The 19,030-nt window shown below is 38.7% G+C and overlaps 1 protein-coding gene across 6 annotated transcripts in view; it reads right to left on the reverse strand.

Annotated features, from left to right (window-relative positions):
• The window catches only part of LMO7 (LIM domain 7), a 141,772-nt gene extending 122,967 nt beyond the window's left edge, over positions 1-18,805 (reverse strand). For 2 of the 6 annotated variants that reach the window (XM_063425890.1, XM_063425884.1), the window contains exons 1-2: positions 18,663-18,805; positions 16,444-16,518 (exon numbers count right to left, since the gene is read on the reverse strand). In XM_063425890.1, coding sequence (XP_063281960.1) covers positions 16,444-16,512 — 69 coding nt within the window. In that variant the 5' untranslated portion in view covers positions 16,513-16,518; positions 18,663-18,805. The remainder of the gene's footprint in view (positions 1-16,443; positions 16,519-18,662) is intronic. The other 4 variants (XM_063425895.1, XM_063425901.1, XM_063425917.1 and 1 more) reach the window with 2 other exon arrangements.
• Positions 18,806-19,030: the final 225 nt, after the last annotated feature.

Here is a 19,030-nt window from a genome sequence, read left to right on the forward strand (position 1 = left end):
AAAAACAAAACAAAATCAGCCGAGATTTTTATCCAAAGTTCTGACGTTCCCATGAATAAGCAGAGCTGGCATCATTGTTTACTCAAATCAGCATTAACCTGCAACTCATAATACAAGTGAAAGTGTTTAGCTTTTACAGAACAAAGATCGGCATTTTATAAATTCATTCTGGTTTCCCCGTCAACAAAGAAAGAAAGAAAGAAAGAAAAAGAAAGAAAGAAAAAAAGTTTTAAAAACACACACAAAAAACACATGAGGGTATGTGTTAATGTGCATTTGGCTTGATGCTCTCTAAAGGTTAGTGTTCCTTTTTTTTTTTTATAAACACAATGTAATAAGTTAAGCAATCTAATGAATTTGTTAGCATAGGTTTGTCACCACCGATCTGCTATAAGAATCTAGACCATTCTTGTCACAGCAAGTGGATGGTTTCCGGTTACAGAATGATTCGTCAAGACTGGTATGGAAAAATGAAGTTGGCCTGAACAGTGTTCTGACTTCAACAACCCCCTCCCCCCCCCCAAAAAAAAAAAGAAGAAAAACCTAAAACCACCCACTAGTACCCTACTTCCATAATGTTCTTGTAGATGAAGAAAGAAACAGCTACATGTTGGGGAAAGCCATGAAGGAAGAGTGGACAAAATGAATGCAGGAAATGGGGTACAAGACTCAGCTAGAGCACATCACTTTGGATGTGGATATTTGATGAGCTGGTATTCACATACTTTTGGCCATCATTTTGCATATAATTTTTCCTATTTCTACAACAAAGACATACAAGACTCAACAGCACTGAAATGGTCATATCAAGTCAATGTTGGGGAAGACTTTATTGGTGCACATATGTGCTCTTAAACAATAGTTGTCGAGCATATTGCAGGCACTAAAAGCACTTTGTACCTCATTATATTTATTACCGACCTGCACTTTTCCAATATTAGCTATAGTTAGCAATGTAAAGGAAGCATTTTGAATGAATATTGACACTTCTTTATTTAACATTTACAAATGTAATCAATTTTATTTTTCTAGTTCATGTGACATTCATGTAAATGGCAGATTCATGTTCAGCTATGCTTACACATTATAGCAGTTTTCACCTCACAAAGAGTTCCGTTTCAGAGCACTTGCTTAGTAAGTTATTTTAGAATGATATGTGCTGGGAAAAAAATAATAAAAAGATATCAAGCATGTCCTGGTAACTAAATATTACTGCCTCAGTCAAGGACACATAAAACAGAACATAAAATCTGTGTTTTCACACATTCTAACCTCAAACACAATATGGCAGGTCAACTAGCTCTGGGCTTTGTAAGAAAGAGGGCAATGTAAAAAAAAAAAAAAAAGTCTGCTTTTCATGTCATGTATTGGCTGAGAGTGTCAGCTGATGCATTCTCTCCAATAAATTCCCTCCAATTGATATAGGTAGGAGGGAAGAAGTAAAACATAAATGCTTCAGTATCAGTGATTTGGTTGGTAGCACTGCAGGGATGGGGATTTTTGGATTGACAAAACCAGGAGGGACTGCACTCATGGCCTCCTTGCACAATAGCCACTACATATTTTCTTAAAACAGAATATGATAAAAAGAAGCAATAGGAAGAATGGAAACATATAAGAGTTTCTTTATTTTTAAATGAAAAGCCAATTTAAATCTATGTAAAGTGACTCTGTGGGGGGCATGTTTGAGATTCCTTAGAGCTTCATGCTTTCACAATCTGTAAATGATTAAATTCTTTTTCAAAGTAAAGTAACATTTGTTGCTCTCATTACACCAACCAAGAGTACTAAAAGAATGTCAAATGAGCTCTGCTAAACCAGGAAGATAGCTTATTAATCGTATTAATTAAAGAGCAGAAACAATATGAATTGTAAAGTTTAACAGGCACAGCATTCCATGACAGCATGGTATGCAGCTACTCCGTACTCGGGCTAGTAGCCAATAACTCTTACACAAGAGCTAGGCAAGGGGTCTAGAGAGCTATACAACAAAAAAGATACAGAATGGGTGGACTGACAACCAAGAAAGTGATTTTACTGACATTATACATGCTTTCCCCTGGGTTTCCAAGGGACAGTAAAATACATGTATAGAATGTCTACTTAAATAAGCAAATTGAGCTCCTTGTGGCTCCCTATTTATTGGGGATGCACCAATGACAAGAAACTAACACCAGCCTCCCTTCACTTATACAAGTGGATCTCATTTATTTTGTATTACTTTTTGAATAAGAAGTTGCTGATTCATTTGAGACATTTCAGAAAGAAAATATTAGATAGGAGTTTAATTGAAAGGTACCGTTTATGGGAAAGGTTTGAATCCAAAAACATTCATTCGGCATTATGCCAGCAACACAAATGATTTCACCTCCTTCGCTCTCCTTTTGCAGAGAAGGTCCATACATTACCATGAGTTCTCATGGTCCAATTTCTACCAAAGATACAACCCCAATACTCTGCTATCCCATAATAGATCCTTGATTTATTAAAGCAAAAGAATGCTAGGTCTGTATCACATTTAGCACTTTAAAGGGCCACTCCAAACATCTTAACGGGATGTAGTGGTTCGGATGACAAGATAAACCTGGCCTTCTTTCCCAGTATTGCAATAATTTGTCCCCTTTACCTAGGTTCTCTCCTCTTGACTGTGAAAACATCCAGCTTCTACATAGCTAAAGCAGTCACCATTCATTGGCTGAAAGCATCAGCGCCATATAAATCAGCAACATAATGGATATTACCCAGCCTGGAACTGTAGTTCTGGGCTGGCTAATGACGCCCCAATGATATTACAGGAGGTGGAGATAAACCTTCGGCAGTAGAGGCGTTAAGCTCTGTATAAGCATTTCATAGGGAAATGCTGCACAGAATACAGACACCATAACTACTTCAAATCAGTGGTCTTATTAAAGTGTGCATATGATAAAACAAGCAGACTATGCGGTTAGCTTCTAAGTTTTTTCACTGAAGGTTGTTCTATAACTATTTTAAACATTTTGCTTAAAATGTATATTTTAAATTGCATTTAAAGGGACACTTCACGCACCCAGACCACTTCTGCCCATTGGAGTGGTCTGGGTGCCAACTTCCACTACCCTTAACCCTGGAAGTGTAATTATTGCAGGTTTCATAAACTGCAATATTTACCTTGCAGGGTTAAGTCATCCTCTAGTGGCTGTCTACTAGACGCTATAGCGTCGCTGGACGTCCTCATGCTATGTGAGGTACTCCAGCGTCGCTGAAATTCCTATAGGAAAGCATTGAAAGCATTATTCAATGCTTTACTATGGGGAGGTCTAATGCGCGTGTGCGCGGCACTGCTCCCCCGCCGGATGACGTCAGCAGGGGAAGAGCGTGGGCGAACCCTGACCCAGCGCTGAGGGACATCGGCGATGGATACATGCAAGTCACTGAAGGGGTTTTAACCCCTTCAGCAACATCGGATGGGGGGTGGGAGGGAGAAGGGACCTGCAGTGCCAGGAAAACAGTACTACAATCTAATTTTTTCTTGTTGAAGCCAAACTTTCTTATTTTATTTGTTTTTACTTGGAATATACAGGTATAGTGAGCAGAACACTCACCCGGTGAACTGGAAATAAGGGCACTAATACTGAATTGGTGGGCATGAACATTAAAAGAAACTCTGCAGTAAAAGTGCCAGTTTACTGAAGCAAGTTTTCCTGTCTGTCCTATCTTAGCGCTTAAATCTATAAGTGCATTTTCACTTCTTATTTTGCCACTGTATGTGGGACATACTACACTATAGTCTGCTGTATCTTTCGGTCTCTATATTTCATACTACCTCGGAGAATGCATCTGCCTCAGAAACATATCAAGGTGCTGCTCCCTCTTCTTCAACATCCCTTATATACACCTACAAAGATGGGAGTGTGGTCGCCTTAACAGACCCAAACGTCTCCACAAATAGGTTTCATTGCTAGTTTTTATAACTGTGGAATATGTAATTGCTCCATTTTAGATATATTACATCGTATAAAGGTTTTACACTATTTTGTATATCTATGGTCTTTTTAAAAGGTACATAAGCAGGATTATTAATTTATAAGATAAGTAATAGTTTCTAGAGGTGAACATCACATTTATTGCACTGTTTAAATATACTGTTCTACTATATATATATTTATTTTTTTAAAGTATGTTTGTGTTTTGGCGGAATCACACATTACAGTGTGGAAGCTGCTCATAATTTATAGCTAGCAATTTATTTATTTGGAACATCTATTTCCTTTATGTAGCGCTTTTGCACATTATTTATTGTATTGTGCAAAAATTAGTTTTGTTTTTTTTAATTTCGCTCAAACCAATTGATGCATCTGATACCTTACCTGTGGTGGAGTGCGACTCAACAATTCTTATTCAATAAAGAAGGCTTCACAGTTAAATACAAAATTAGTCAGTTTGTTCAGATATGAATTAAAAGATATTTGATTCAGAGGAGCAAGGCCAAACAAATGTTTGCACGAGTAGATTTGATGATGAAGAAAAATAAAAAAAATCATCAAAAGAAACTGGTAGTCACAGTGTACACTACGGTAGTTATAAATAACTCAAATCAATAACAAATAAAAATGAAAAAAAATAGTGAAAAACCTGCTGAAACATTCTTCAACTGTAAAACATTTAAAAACTCTATCCTTCCCAGCAGGATTATATCTCTTTATCTCAGTTCCCTATAGTCCTAATTACAGCAGGACAGTCCCGATTTCAGGGTCATATCCCGCCCTCCTGAATTTGTTCCCTGGTGTCCCCAAAAAGCATAACATAGGTGTGTCTGGGTACTGAGACCATGCAAAGAGCACTGAAGTGGTGCTCCCTGCATGGACTACCCTCAGTTGGCTAGCCCATGTGATTGACAGGCTGCCTGGTGTGCATGCAAGCCAGGCTGACATGCCAGGTCTTCGGGCAGATCTATTCCCATTTCCAGTGGGTCCCACTTCACGGGATGCTGATGTTGGAGATTATGCAATTTATAGCACAGAGCAATCTACCATACTAGAATGGACATTTATTGGTTCCACAAACAAAATTTAGGAACACACATTTTGTTGATCATTTTCTGACATCATCTTTACCTGTACAAAGAGAAAAATATAGAACTGTGACAAAACAAAAAATAAAAAATAACTGTGCTGCATTTACTTCAATTACAGCTCACTCTCTTAACCATGAGTTAAGCAAGATCACTTGGCTTTCTCATCAAGACTCAAAACGGAGTCCTCGAGGCATTTTATATGGTCAACTGTTGTCGAACAGGAACATTTCAGACAGTCCCAAGCAACTGCCAAAAACATAGATGTTTATTGTTCCCAATGCAACGGAGAACACCTCTGCCACACCTACAGGATTATTCACTAAAGCCAGCTCTCTTTTCAGGTTGGCTATTTTTGCCTTAGATTTTACATTCATTTTGAATTCTTTGTTTTATATTTGATTGTTTTATATAAAAAGTAATTTTACAACATATATCATAATTTAAGTCACTTGCCACGTTTACTATTAAAGAACATATTGCAAAGCTACAGTACTGTTATATACTTAACTGTTTGTGAGAGGGACTTGAGTTAAGAACCACTGCACTAAAAAAAAATTATATATATATATATATATATACATATGGAACATGGGGGGGTGGCTGCACTCACCTGAACATGCTTAAATGGGGTGCTGCTGGGGGCCATATTATACAATAAACAATACACAAGATCCAGCGCACTCTCCTATCTACTAAACAGCAACTTCAATGTTGACAGACTTTATTAGTTTTCAAAAGGTTTTCTTTAAAAACACCTTATCTAGGCAAAAAATAATGGGGATTTAGTTACATTATATGATCATACATTGCATAAGCCTGCCACAACGTCAATGTACCCCATGCCAGGACCTGCCAAAGATGGGGTACATTGACGTTGTGGCAGGCTTATGCAATGCATGATCATATAATGTAACTAAATCCCCATTATTTTTTGCCTAGATAAGGTGTTTTTAAAGAAAACCTTTTGAAAACTAATAAAGTCTGTCAACATTGAAGTTGCTGTTTAGTAGATAGGAGAGTGCGCTGGATCTTGTGTATTGTTTATTATATATATATATATATATATATATACATACCGTATATACTCGAGTATAAGCCGACCCGAATATAAGCCGAGGCCCCTAATTTTACCCCAAAAAACTGGGAAAACTTATTGACTCGAGTATAAGACTAGGGTGGGAAATGCAGCAGCTACTGGTAAATTTCTAAAGAGAATTAGATCCTAAAAAATTATATTAATTGAATATTTATTTCCAGTGTGTGTATATAATGAATGCAGTGTGTATATAATGAATGCAGTGCGTGTATATGAGTGCAGTGTGTGTATATGAGTGCAGTGCGTGTATGTATGAGTGCAGTGCGTGTATGTATGAGTGCAGTGCGTGTATGTATGAGTGCAGTGCGTGTATGTATGAGTGCAGTGCGTGTGTGTATGAGTGCAGTGTGTGTGTATGAGTGCAGTGTGTGTGTGTATGAGTGCAGTGTGTGTGTGTGTATGAATGCAGTGTGTGTGTGTGTGTATGAATGCAGTGTGTGTGTGAGTGCAGTGTGTGTGTGAGTGCAGTGTGTGTGTGAGTGCAGTGTGTGTGTGAGTGCAGTGTGTGTGTGAGTGCAGTGTGTGTGTGAGTGCAGTGTGTGTGTGAGTGCAGTGTGTGTGTGAGTGCAGTGTGTGTGTGAGTGCAGTGTGTGTGTGAGTGCAGTGTGTGTATGAATGCAGTGTGTGTATGAATGCAGTGTGTGTGTGTGAGTGCAGTGTGTGTGTGTGAGTGCAGTGTGTGTGTGTGAGTGCAGTGTGTGTGAGTGCAGTGTGTGTGTGTGTATGATGCAGTGTGTGTTTGTGTATGTGTTGGTGGGGGTGGGCATTTTGATAAATTATTATTACTTTATTTTTTAATATTATATTTTTTGTATTATTATTATTTAATTTAATTATTATTAATTTTTTTATTTTATTTTTATATTTTTTTTTCGTCCCCCTCCCTGCTTGATATATGGCAGGGAGGGGGCTCCTTCCCTGGTGGTCCAGTGTCATTGGCAGTTCCAGTGGGTGTATATAATGAGTGCAGTGCGTGTGTGTATGAGTGCAGTGCGTGTGTGTATGAGTGCAGTGCGTGTGTGTATGAGTGCAGTGCGTGTGTGTATGAGTGCAGTGCGTGTGTGTATGAGTGCAGTGCGTGTGTGTATGAGTGCAGTGCGTGTGTGTATGAGTGCAGTGCGTGTATGAGTGCAGTGCGTGTATGAGTGCGTGTGTGTATGAGTGCGTGTGTGTATGAGTGCGTGTGTGTATGAGTGCGTGTGTGTATGAGTGCGTGTGTGTATGAGTGCGTGTGTGTATGAGTGCGTGTGTGTATGAGTGCGTGTGTGTATGAGTGCGTGTGTGTATGAGTGCGTGTGTGTATGAGTGCGTGTGTGTATGAGTGCGTGTGTGTATGAGTGCGTGTGTGTATGAGTGCGTGTGTGTATGAGTGCGTGTGTGTATGAGTGCGTGTGTGTATGAGTGCGTGTGTGTATGAGTGCGTGTGTGTATGAGTGCGTGTGTGTATGAGTGCGTGTGTGTATGAGTGCGTGTGTGTATGAGTGCGTGTGTGTATGAGTGCGTGTGTGTATGAGTGCGTGTGTGTATGAGTGCGTGTGTGTATGAGTGCGTGTGTGTATGAGTGCGTGTGTGTATGAGTGCGTGTGTGTATGAGTGCGTGTGTGTATGAGTGCGTGTGTGTATGAGTGCGTGTGTGTATGAGTGCGTGTGTGTATGAGTGCAGTGTGTGTATGAGTGCAGTGTGTGTGCGCGTGCAGTGTGTGTGCGCGTGCAGTGTGTGTGCGCGTGCAGTGTGTGTGCGCGTGCAGTGTGTGTGCGCGTGCAGTGTGTGTGCGCGTGCAGTGTGTGTGCGCGTGCAGTGTGTGTGCGCGTGCAGTGTGTGTGCGCGTGCAGTGTGTGTGCGCGTGCAGTGTGTGTGCGCGTGCAGTGTGTGTGCGCGTGCAGTGTGTGCGCGTGCAGTGTGTGTGCGCGTGCAGTGTGTGTGCGCGTGCAGTGTGTGTGCGCGTGCAGTGTGTGTGCGCGTGCAGTGTGTGTGCGCGTGCAGTGTGTGTGCGCGTGCAGTGTGTGTGCGTGAGTGAGTGCAGTGTGTGTGTGTGAGTGAGTGCAGTGTGTGTGTGAGTGAGTGCAGTGTGTGTGAGTGAGTGCAGTGTGTGTGAGTGAGTGCAGTGTGTGTGTGAGTGAGTGCAGTGTGTGTGTGAGTGAGTGCAGTGTGTGTGTGAGTGAGTGCAGTGTGTGTGTGAGTGAGTGCAGTGTGTGTGTGAGTGAGTGCAGTGTGTGTGTGAGTGAGTGCAGTGTGTGTGTGAGTGAGTGCAGTGTGTGTGAGAGTGAGTGCAGTGTGTGTGTGAGTGCAGTGTGTGTGTGAGTGCAGTGTGTATATGAATGAAGTGTGAGTGTGTGTGATGCAGTGTGTGTTTGTGTATGTGTTGGTGGGGGTGGGCATTTTGATATATTATTAATTATTTTATTAATTATTACTTTATTATTATATTTTTGTATCATTATTATTTATTATTTAATTTAATTATTATTAATTTTTTTATTTATTTTTTATATTTTTTTTTCGTCCCCCCTCCCTGCTTGATATATGGCAGGGAGGGGGGCTCCTTCCATGGTGGTCCAGTGTCATTGGCAGTTCAGTGGGGGAAGAGAGGGGGGCTGGCAGAGGGCGGCTCTCGCGAGACTTACACTGGGAGCTGACCGAGGTGCTGAACGGACGGCGCGGAGGAGGAGAGAGCTGACAGGAGCTGCAGGACAGGTAAGTACAGCTCTGCCAGTCCCCCTCTCCCCCGGTCTGTATTATGGCAATGCAAATTGCCATAATACAGACTCTGACTCGAGTATAAGCCGAGTTGGGTTTTTTCAGCACAAAAAATGTGCTGAAAAACTCGGCTTATACGGTGTATATATATATATATATATATATATATATATATATATATATATATATATATATATATAATATATATCACACACACACACACACACCAATTGTTGCTGAACACAGGCATTTGTGGTTTCCGTCACAACGGAGTGGTAACTTACCGTTGTTCTGCAGTATAAAATGGATATCTGCTAGACATACTTGCCCCTTGTAAAGATACTTTACACCATAAATGGCTAATTTTTTTTTTTAAACCTCCTGGTTTTGTCACCAATATCCAGTCTCTGCACAAAATTATCAAAAAACGCTATAATAATAATTTAAGGTATCATCTCATCTGCATAGACCATGAGCCAATTAAAGTTGTTCATTTTCTATTTCTTCCACTAAGTATACAAACGGCACAAACTTTAATCATGTCTAAAAAGCAGTGCAATAGCTATTTCCTATGTCTTCGAAAAGCAATGCTCATAATAAATGCAATCATTAGTAGACTTGTGTATCAAAATGATTTGTCCAAATTGTGCGCAATTAGCGGGTCGTCCAAATTATGAAATAATAGAATAATAATAGAATGGACATGTTCCTCAAATGGTAAAAAAAAAAAATAATATCTCTCTCTTCAAGCAGACATGACTCATGCAGATAGAAAGGACCAGGTTTCACAAGATTAGAGAACATCGAGCCACATCATAAGGAAACAAAGGTTACATCCAATCTGTGATAAAAGTAACAAGTATTACATACATAATATCCAAAGATTACTTACAAAGTACCAATCCAGTGACCTGATTCCGAAAAAGATAATTTAGATCACCACCAGATAAACTTGATAATCATAAAATAAAAAAATAAAAATAAAAAAAGAGAATATGTGGTAACCCCATAAGTAATGTGATCCAAATAAAATAATACATCCCAGCTGAGTGTAAATAAGGTATAGAAAAGGGGTTACATATTTTTATTGTTATGTTATTTATATAGCGCCATCAAATTCCGCAGCGCTTTACAATGGGTGGATGAACAGACATGTAGTTGTAACCAGACAAGTTGGACACACAGGAACAGAGGGATTGAGGGCCCTTCTCAATGTGCTTATATGCTAGAGGGAGTAGGGTAAAATGACACAAAAAGGTAAGGATATTATTAAACTAGTGACAGTTGCAGAAGAGGAATCAGTCAAGAGCTATTAACAGTTTAATTGATACACTTTTATGAAGAAGTGGGTTTTTTAACGATTTTTTGAAGGAGTGGAGACTGAGTGACCATTGAATGGAGGAGGGAAGCGAGTTCCACAGGAACGGTGCAGCCCTCGAGAAATCTTGAAGGCGAGCATCAGAGGTGGGAGTACAGACAGAAGATAGACGTAAGTCTCCAGCAGATCGTAAGGGCCTAGACGAGATATACTGGTGTATAAAGGAGGATAGATAGGTGGAAGCAGCATTATGTAGCGATTTGAAAGCAAGAACCAGAATTTTAAATTGAGCTCTATAATTTTATAGGAAGCCAATGTAGGGACTGACAGAAGGGTGAGGCATGGGAGGTGCGGGCGGACAGGAAGATGAGCCTCGCCGCCGCATTCATTATGGACTGTAACAGCGCAAGTTGGGAGTACATAAGACCACTGAGAAGCAGATTACAGTAGTCAAGGCGAGAAAGGACAGTGGAATGGACCAACACCTTAGTCGCATCTGGCTTTAAGTAGTGGCAGATGCGCGCAATGTTTTTGAGATGGAAATGACAGGATTTGGCGATAGATTGAACATGAGGCTTGAAGGAGAGGTCGGAGTCAAAGAGAACACCTAGGCAGCGAGCCTGCGTGGTGGAGCTGATGGTAGCACTGTTAACTTGGAGGGAAACAGACACATGAGTAACAACACTTGAGGGAGGAAAGACCAGAATTTCAGTTTTGGTCAAGTTTAGTTCAAGGAAGTGGGCAGCCATCCAGTTAGAAATAGCAGAGAGGCAGTCAGAGACACTAGTCAAGAGGGACGGGGAGAGATCAAGAGAGGAATGGTAGATTTGCGTGTCATCTGCATAGAAATTATATTGGAAGCCAAAGGAGCTAATGAGTTTACCAAGGGAGGCAGTATAGATGGAGAACAGTAGGGGACCAAGGACTGAACCTTGGGGGACACCAACAGAGAGGAGTTGGGGAGAATAAGCAGAGCCAGAGAAAGAAACACTGAAAGAGCGTTGGGAGAGGTAGGAGGAGCACCAGGAGAGAGCAATATCTTGTAGACCGATATTGCGGAGGATGAAAAGAAGCTGTTGATGATCAACAGTGTCAAAAGCCGCAGACAGGTCAAGGAGAATTAGGATAGAGTAGTGACCACGAGATTTTGCAGCAAGTAGATCATTGAATACTTTGGTCAGTGCCGTTTCCACAGAATTCTTAGCGCAGAAACCAGACTGAAGCGGGTCTAGCAGAGAGTTGGACTCGAGGAAGTCTGTCAATCTCGCATACACAATTCTTTCAAGGATCTTGGATGCAAAAGGCAGTAGCGATATAGGACAATAGTTGGATGGGGAGTTACGGTCAAGATTGGGCTTCTTTAGAATTGGGGTTACAGTTGCATGTTTGAAGGGCGATGGAAATATACCAGAGGAGAGAGATTGAGAATTTTACTGATAGGTGGAGAAAGAGAAGACGACAGAGTAAGGATGAGATGCAAGGGAATTGGATCTAGGGAGCAGGTGGTGGGGTGGGAGGACTGGATCAGAGCAGAAACCTCTTCTAAGGTAGCAGGTGCGAATGAACATAGAACAGCAGAGGGAGGGAAGTTAGGGGAAGTATTGTAAGGGGAAGAAGAAAGATGAGAGATCTCTTCTCTGATTGTAGAGATCTTGTCAGTGAAGTAAGTTGCAAAGTCTGAGGTGGTCAAGTTAGTAGATGGAGTAGGAACAGCAGGGCGAAGAAGAGAGTTAAATGTGTGAAATAGTTGTTTGGGTTCGCGGGAGAGTGTGGTTATGAGGGTATTGAAGTAATTAACTTTTGCAGAGGAAAGAGCAAAGAAGTGCTGTCCTACTGTGACTGACATGTTACTGTAGAAATATGTAACGTCCACATGATGCATCGGCCCTCCAACTTGTAAACTGCAATTGTGGATACATAAAGTTATTGGGTTCCAACATCAATGTAACCACACAGTTCCTAACTGCAGAATCTCTGTAGGGCAATATATTAGCCAAACGGTTACATGTCAGAGTACAAGCAACACCAATGCCACAAAAACATGAATTTCTGAAACCACTAGTTAAATAACTATCTCGAGTGTAACGCAGTGAAGTGAATTAACCTCATTAAAGTACTTTTTACTGTTCCCAAAGTGAAAACCAAAAAGGATTCTTTTCAAAGTAGTTCATTGACCCAGTTACCTCCTTTGGGTGAACATGGTCGATGTCTGTGATTATATTATATATACACACACACACACACACACACGTATAAATACATACACAGATTCCAGTTTGTCCAAACATTTTTCCCTGAATAGCTTGCACAGACAATATTCAGTCTGAGCCCAATTATATATTTTTTTTGCTTTTGTTTTCTTTCCTTTGGACGAAATAATTAGGCTGAACCAAAATTTTCCACTGTGCACAAGTATAATCAATACTTTGAGTAGTCTTTAAGGTGGATTGCATGGAAGTTGATATTTCCAAATGTGCTTTTCTTATCTGAGAAAAATCCAGTATAATAAAATGGCATATCGTGATTCAGCTTAAAAGTTTCACATAAAAAAATAAATAAAATAAAAAATAAATAAAATCTAAAAATAACAGGGTGTGAACAGTAAAGAAAATCATGGGATTGGCACATAAAATAAATTCATGTGAAAATGAACTGTGGAAAGATAAACTAGGTATTGACCGATTACTCACTTTAGTAAATGAATAGTATGTTTTTCGTTTATCATAAAAGGACCACAAAACAGTCAACAGACTGCACCTCTCTACATTGCTTTATTGTCTTAAAAATAGCATGGTAATAAAGGAAAGATCATTTTTAACCCCTTAAGGACACATGACGTGCCTGACACGTCATGATTCCCTTTTATTCCAGAAGTTTGGTCCTTAAGGGGTTAAACAAATATCTCTTTGCTTGATATAAAGAGTATATTTACATGATCAGAGTACCAAAATACAAGCTAGTTCCAAATTAACTGAATTGAAATAAAATCTGCAATAGAGACAAACACCACAAGTATCATAAACAAAAAAAAGATGGAAAAAAAAAAAATAAGTCTATCCCATCATTACATTAATTGCTAATTATGTAATCAAACCAATCCGCACAAGTGCTGTATACGGTATTTTACCACTATGTTATGTTTACATTGATCATTTTTGTGTTTTTATTTCTTATTGCTAGACATCAGTCAATTAAATATGACATAGTAACAGACTGGCGAAGTTTTGGCTACCTCACTTTTAATTAATTCATGTTTCAAAGCCTAGGTTTCATATAGTATGTGGCCCATTCAACCAGCTTGGCTCCGAATGTCCAATACCAATATGGAATTTTCCCCATTTTTATAGAGCCAACTTTGGTCATCTCCCCATCTGTTCACTGCCCACTTCAAACACCATACCCCACATTTCTCTAAATATTAACATAGCATTATTAGCCCAGTTTGCCAAAAATCCAGAGAAGGAGATAAAAACTTTTAAAAAGTTAGTCATTGAAAATAAAACCATCTTGTTTTCATTCATGCCGTGTCAGTCACAGCCAGGGTAAGTGTGACAAGGGCTGCTTTAACAAAAATGATGTACCTCCTAAATGGCAGTGAATTGATCAGTGAAACTTCAGAGGTATGCTCTATACACAAAAACGGCTATTAATTGTTTTGGTGACCATAGTGTGCCTTTAACAATGATAAGGACACGTGTAAAATATCCAGATCAATAAATATATTACCAGACTGTAAGATTACCAATCAATAGAGCTGTGTTGCGTAGAAAAAAATATGTTGATATCAGTTCAGATACCACAAACATTTCAATTTATTTACACCAAAAATCTGCAACAAGAGAGCCGCATTTGGTATCTATATCAGGATTTGATTGACTCCCCAGTCCAACGCTTTAAGCCCATCATATTTAAAAGCGGGAGGAAGGATAGAACTGTAGCTTTAGGAGCAGAGATGGAAAAAAAATTTCTGCCTCCCTAGAGCAAAATTTTTTATTTTCTTAAAGTGACTGTGACTTCATCTTTATGAAATACTCATGTTGATTGCATTGGAATTATATTGAAATGTCAGGGAAATCCAAAGACACCATGAGACAATGCAAGGACTATTTTTTATCAAGCGAAGGCCTTAGATTGACAAACAACAGATCTCTGCCGTCAACTTTTGTCCAATTCCAGCAGCCAGCCAAGATTTAGGCATGGTCTCATCATGAGACATCATCAACTGTGGATCCCATGGTCTCTCAGGATCCACCATAGACATCCATGTTGCACTTTTGCATATGCTTACAAATACATTATATAATGTATAATATATATATATATATATATATATATATATATATATATATATATATATATATATATATATGTGCAAAAAGGCGAAAAAGGGATGTACCACAATTTCTCAAATATCCTGGCCTGCATTTTATAGCTAAACTATATCCCCATCAACTTTCCCGATTTCATGTATCGGTCTTCATTGGAAGTGAGAGGTTTTATTTATATATACGAGTTCTGTCTGAAAAGTACTCAGCCATGTAATATGAAAAATAGAGATATTTCTAATGTAAGAAACACTGTACACATGACATTTACATCTCAGTACCCTTCAAAGTAGGCACCTTGTGATCTCACAAACTTCTACTTTCGGTAAAATCCAGAAGTCAAAGAGTGGCAAATATGGGTTTTAGGGAGGCTGAGTCACCTGGGTGGTTTTATTTGCGCTGCACACAGTACACATCCTTAACGGCATCTAACGGTGTCTAGTACAATGTCATCAAGTTATCATTGCTCACGCATGCGCATTCCAGTCCAATCTCCTTGGCTGCCAGGTTACATCTATGTCACTCAAACCATTCTTGTTATATTAACAATGGCTGGAGTCTTTCCAGATAGATATATCTCTCCTCTGCTCTGTATAACTATACATAGACACACCCACACACAATGGTGTCGAAAAAAGAAAGAAATAATGCAACAGATGTTGTAGATTTGCAAAGCACATACTTAAACAGCACTAAAGACATAGTATCTAATAAGCTCATTTATCTGTTTGCACATGCAGCAACTCCTCAGTCTGCTATCATTCTATAACTGCTAACCATAGGTGTGCGCGAGGGGTGTATTCAGGCACACCCAAATGAGGGTGAATTTGCCCTTATTCTTTTTGCCCAATTTAGTTCTCTCTGGATACTATTGCACTAAGACACACACACACACTTTATATATGCTCACATCTTTACACATGTGATGGTAGCACTTTATTGCATTAATCGAGAAGTGTTTTGGTAAGATGACATTATTTTTTTTTTTTTTTTTTTTTTTTTTTTTTAAACAGTCCATTTAGAATCCACACAATTTACAAGCTGGGACTGGTGCAATCACATAATCAGAAAACATTACTTCTGGACAAAATATAATAAACACTAACTTGTAACCAAGGAGTCTAATAATAGTTATTAGTTGCTTCAGTCCTGAATAATCAAGAGAGTCTTCTCTTGCTCAACAATCTGTTCTACAACACTCAGTAGCACAATGCATACACAACATCTCCAGCATTGAGGAGCTTGGTGGCATGACAGGTTTAACCAGAGTCCCGTGGTAATTACACTGGACAATCCCTAGGCACTTTGAGGCAAGTTAAAATGCAAAGTAAGCATCACAGCTAGTTAGCAGACACCTGTTGTCTAGAAAATAATAGTAATTAATCAAAGAAAAGTTCTACAATTCTACATTCCTATTGGCATTCAAAGGTTTCTGAGCAGTGAAGAATTTGCTCACAAACACAATTAAAGGAAACCTAATTCACATAATTGGGGCTTAGCAATAATGTTGCAAACATCAGTATCAGAGTACATGACGATACCATTCAAATGCTATGACAACTGATTATTACCCAATTTACCAGTCAAAGCAAATTGATTATTTGTATATGAATTAGTTTTACAATTCCACGCCCACTAATAATTCTTCACTAGTTAGTTTGTTTTGAGGACAATTGAGCTGCAAGGTTACAGAGCACGGTGCCTTAGTATGTCATGCAAAGCTAACCAAACAAAAACAAGAAATAGCACAGATAGATCTTAAAAGTTTGCTTTGTGTTTTATTTTTAATTCTTCATGTGTGAGTAGATACATTATATAGTAGTGCAACGTAATGTTGCTTTGTAATTTTAAAAGCTTTTTGGGGTAGAGCTGTTAAAATTCAGCTTTATATCCCAAATTTCTTCAGAGGTTACATCAATAGTGACAAGACAAAAGAATTATTAAAACTCTCACCTCAACCCATCGTTGCGCTTCAGAGAACGCCAAATCGCAAGAAATTTCTGAATTTTCGTTCCACTCCATAGCAAGCTGAAGGAATAGAAATAAGCAAACATGTGTTAGAGCCTCTTCCGTAATAAAAAGAAAAAAAAAAGTATCACATGGTATAAATTACATGAACATGTCAACATGCACAGATCTAAGGAGAAAGATGAAAGCTTGAAATTCAAGTTGCTATGGATTAAAAGTCAGAACAGTAAGCTTTTTCACATTTTTTGCAACACCATTAAAAGGTAGAAAATTGACTAAAGAGGTTGAGGAAGGGCCTTGATTTAATTTTATAAAGTTCATTTAACTCTGTGTGTGCTAGAGCTGGGACTAAAAATGGGAACTGAAGTTAGCTGGTGATTATGTTGCCAAACTTATAAACAGTAACAATAAAATATTTCGAAGAAGCCTTAAAATTATATTCTTAATAGAATGTTTCTTCACCTTCGTACCACAACGTAGACAAGTGTGATAAATTGCATAATCAACTTGGGGTTATTCAATCAGGATTGTGTAGTATTTAAAAAAAAAAAAAAAAATAGTCAAACTAGCTGAGCTGGAAAAATATCTGAGGTGTAAATATAGTTTAACCATTTTAGATATTTTGGCCTAAAAATGTGCCATGCCCTTCACAACTCATATTTTAGTGAAAAATTCCAATCAGCTTCTCAAGCAAAATAGGTCAACCAATTCAGGTACAAGAAAGATTACAGGAACAGTGCACACAAAAATTTTTTAAAAAAACACCATATTGAATCATGTACAAGTACACATAAAATCTATAATCTTCGCAAATATGGCATTCAGTTCTACCATAAGGCCATACAGTCACAGTACCCAATGCTAACTGCAATATGTAAACTATATTCCACTATTCCAATACAAGTGCATGTATATCAATTATATGTATATGTGAGCAAAAATGCAATTAAAAAAATAAATAAAATTACGTACCATAACTAAAGTGTCAGTTAAGGCATTCCACCCAGCTCAAACATATCAAAGGTTGAAGGACAAACATGAAATACCTCACTGTGTTAACAATTATGACTTCACTTAAGTAAATTTTAGTCAACTTTTGTCCCTTATATTGAAACCTTCCAAAAGAATAAGGAAAAGAAAAGAAAACCCGCGAAATAAATTTTGTTTTCAGAGGTATAATATTATGTTTGGTTTGTTTTATTTTAGACGCTGCCTTTTCAATATCAGCAAAGCATAGTGCAGGTGAATTTAGCACCAGAATGTTTAAGATAACAATCACAGTATCTCAGTTACATCTTTATCAAACCACTAACAATCACTCCTCTTGGCTCCATACATTGTAACTGGCCACTCTAGCAGTGGATTGTATAATGAAAGCTTACCAGAGAACATCAAGTCATTGTAACAGTAGCATTATTGTTATGAACAAAATGTAAATTTGCCATTAAAACCACGAAAGTAAACAGCTACATGTTTAGACCCATACACAACAAAGAGACACAGCATGTTACAATAACACAGCATTCCAAACAGGCCATCATTCTCACGGGTTGTACAATAGTCAGTCAAACAGTACAAGTCTAAGGAGTTCGAAAATTCTAAAACTTACTAAAAAATATGGGACCTGTCTAGTAACTCATTAAAAGTTAATAAATAATAATAAAAAAAAAAAGACAAAAATTGTAAAATGTCTGTGTGTGCAGCAAATACAAACATAGAAGCTTTACAGCTAATGCAATGAATAAGACAAAACACTGACTACAGATGCAGTGGACTGTGTTTCCTATGATACTCAGCTAACATTGAAAGACATGTATCTAATATTTGGAATACCAAGTGTCAGTAAGTAATGTTTGTATATTAATGTATTGAAAAGGATTATATAGCAATCTAAGCAGTATGGGGTTCACCATAACCCAAACTTATTAACTCCGCAAGCTACATTAACCCTTTGCTACTCAGTGAGTTGCATATTGCAGGGACTCTCAAATGTTTAATTGACACAAAAAACTACAATGTCTCGTTCACTCTAAAAATAAAGATGAAGGGTAAACCAACACTCTACCAACTACGGTAGTTAAAAGTAGTAGTTTAACAGCATGGGCACTGAGCTGGTGAAGGTCCCATTGCTGACCAGTGACTTGAATGCAATCAGAATCCAGCCTCAGTACACAGATTAAGGTAATCCCAAACCCAGGTCTCACCTTGTCCCAGTGGCTGCTGATGGCCAGCTCTCGGTGTCCCAGAAGGTCAGAGCGCTGTCTGGCTCTATGTATCGCTCTGTGTACAATCTCCCAGTGTGCAGTAACAGGATTAACTCATAGACTATGCTGGAGCTGCAGGTGAGTGAGAAAACTCAGCAAAAACTTATCCCCCTCCCCCCGGAGCTGCTCCTACTGAGACTGAGATTGCTACGGGCTGGGAGAGAGGCAGAGAAACCACACCCTCAACTACACTCATCAGCTCCAGGTCACTGTTACTGTGCCCTATATACATTGTATTATCCACTGGTACTGTGCCCTATATACACTGTATTATCCACTGCTACTGTGCCTTATATACATTGTATTAT

This window comes from Pelobates fuscus, chromosome 1 (assembly GCF_036172605.1).
Source record: "Pelobates fuscus isolate aPelFus1 chromosome 1, aPelFus1.pri, whole genome shotgun sequence".
NCBI lineage: Eukaryota > Metazoa > Chordata > Amphibia > Anura > Pelobatidae > Pelobates > Pelobates fuscus.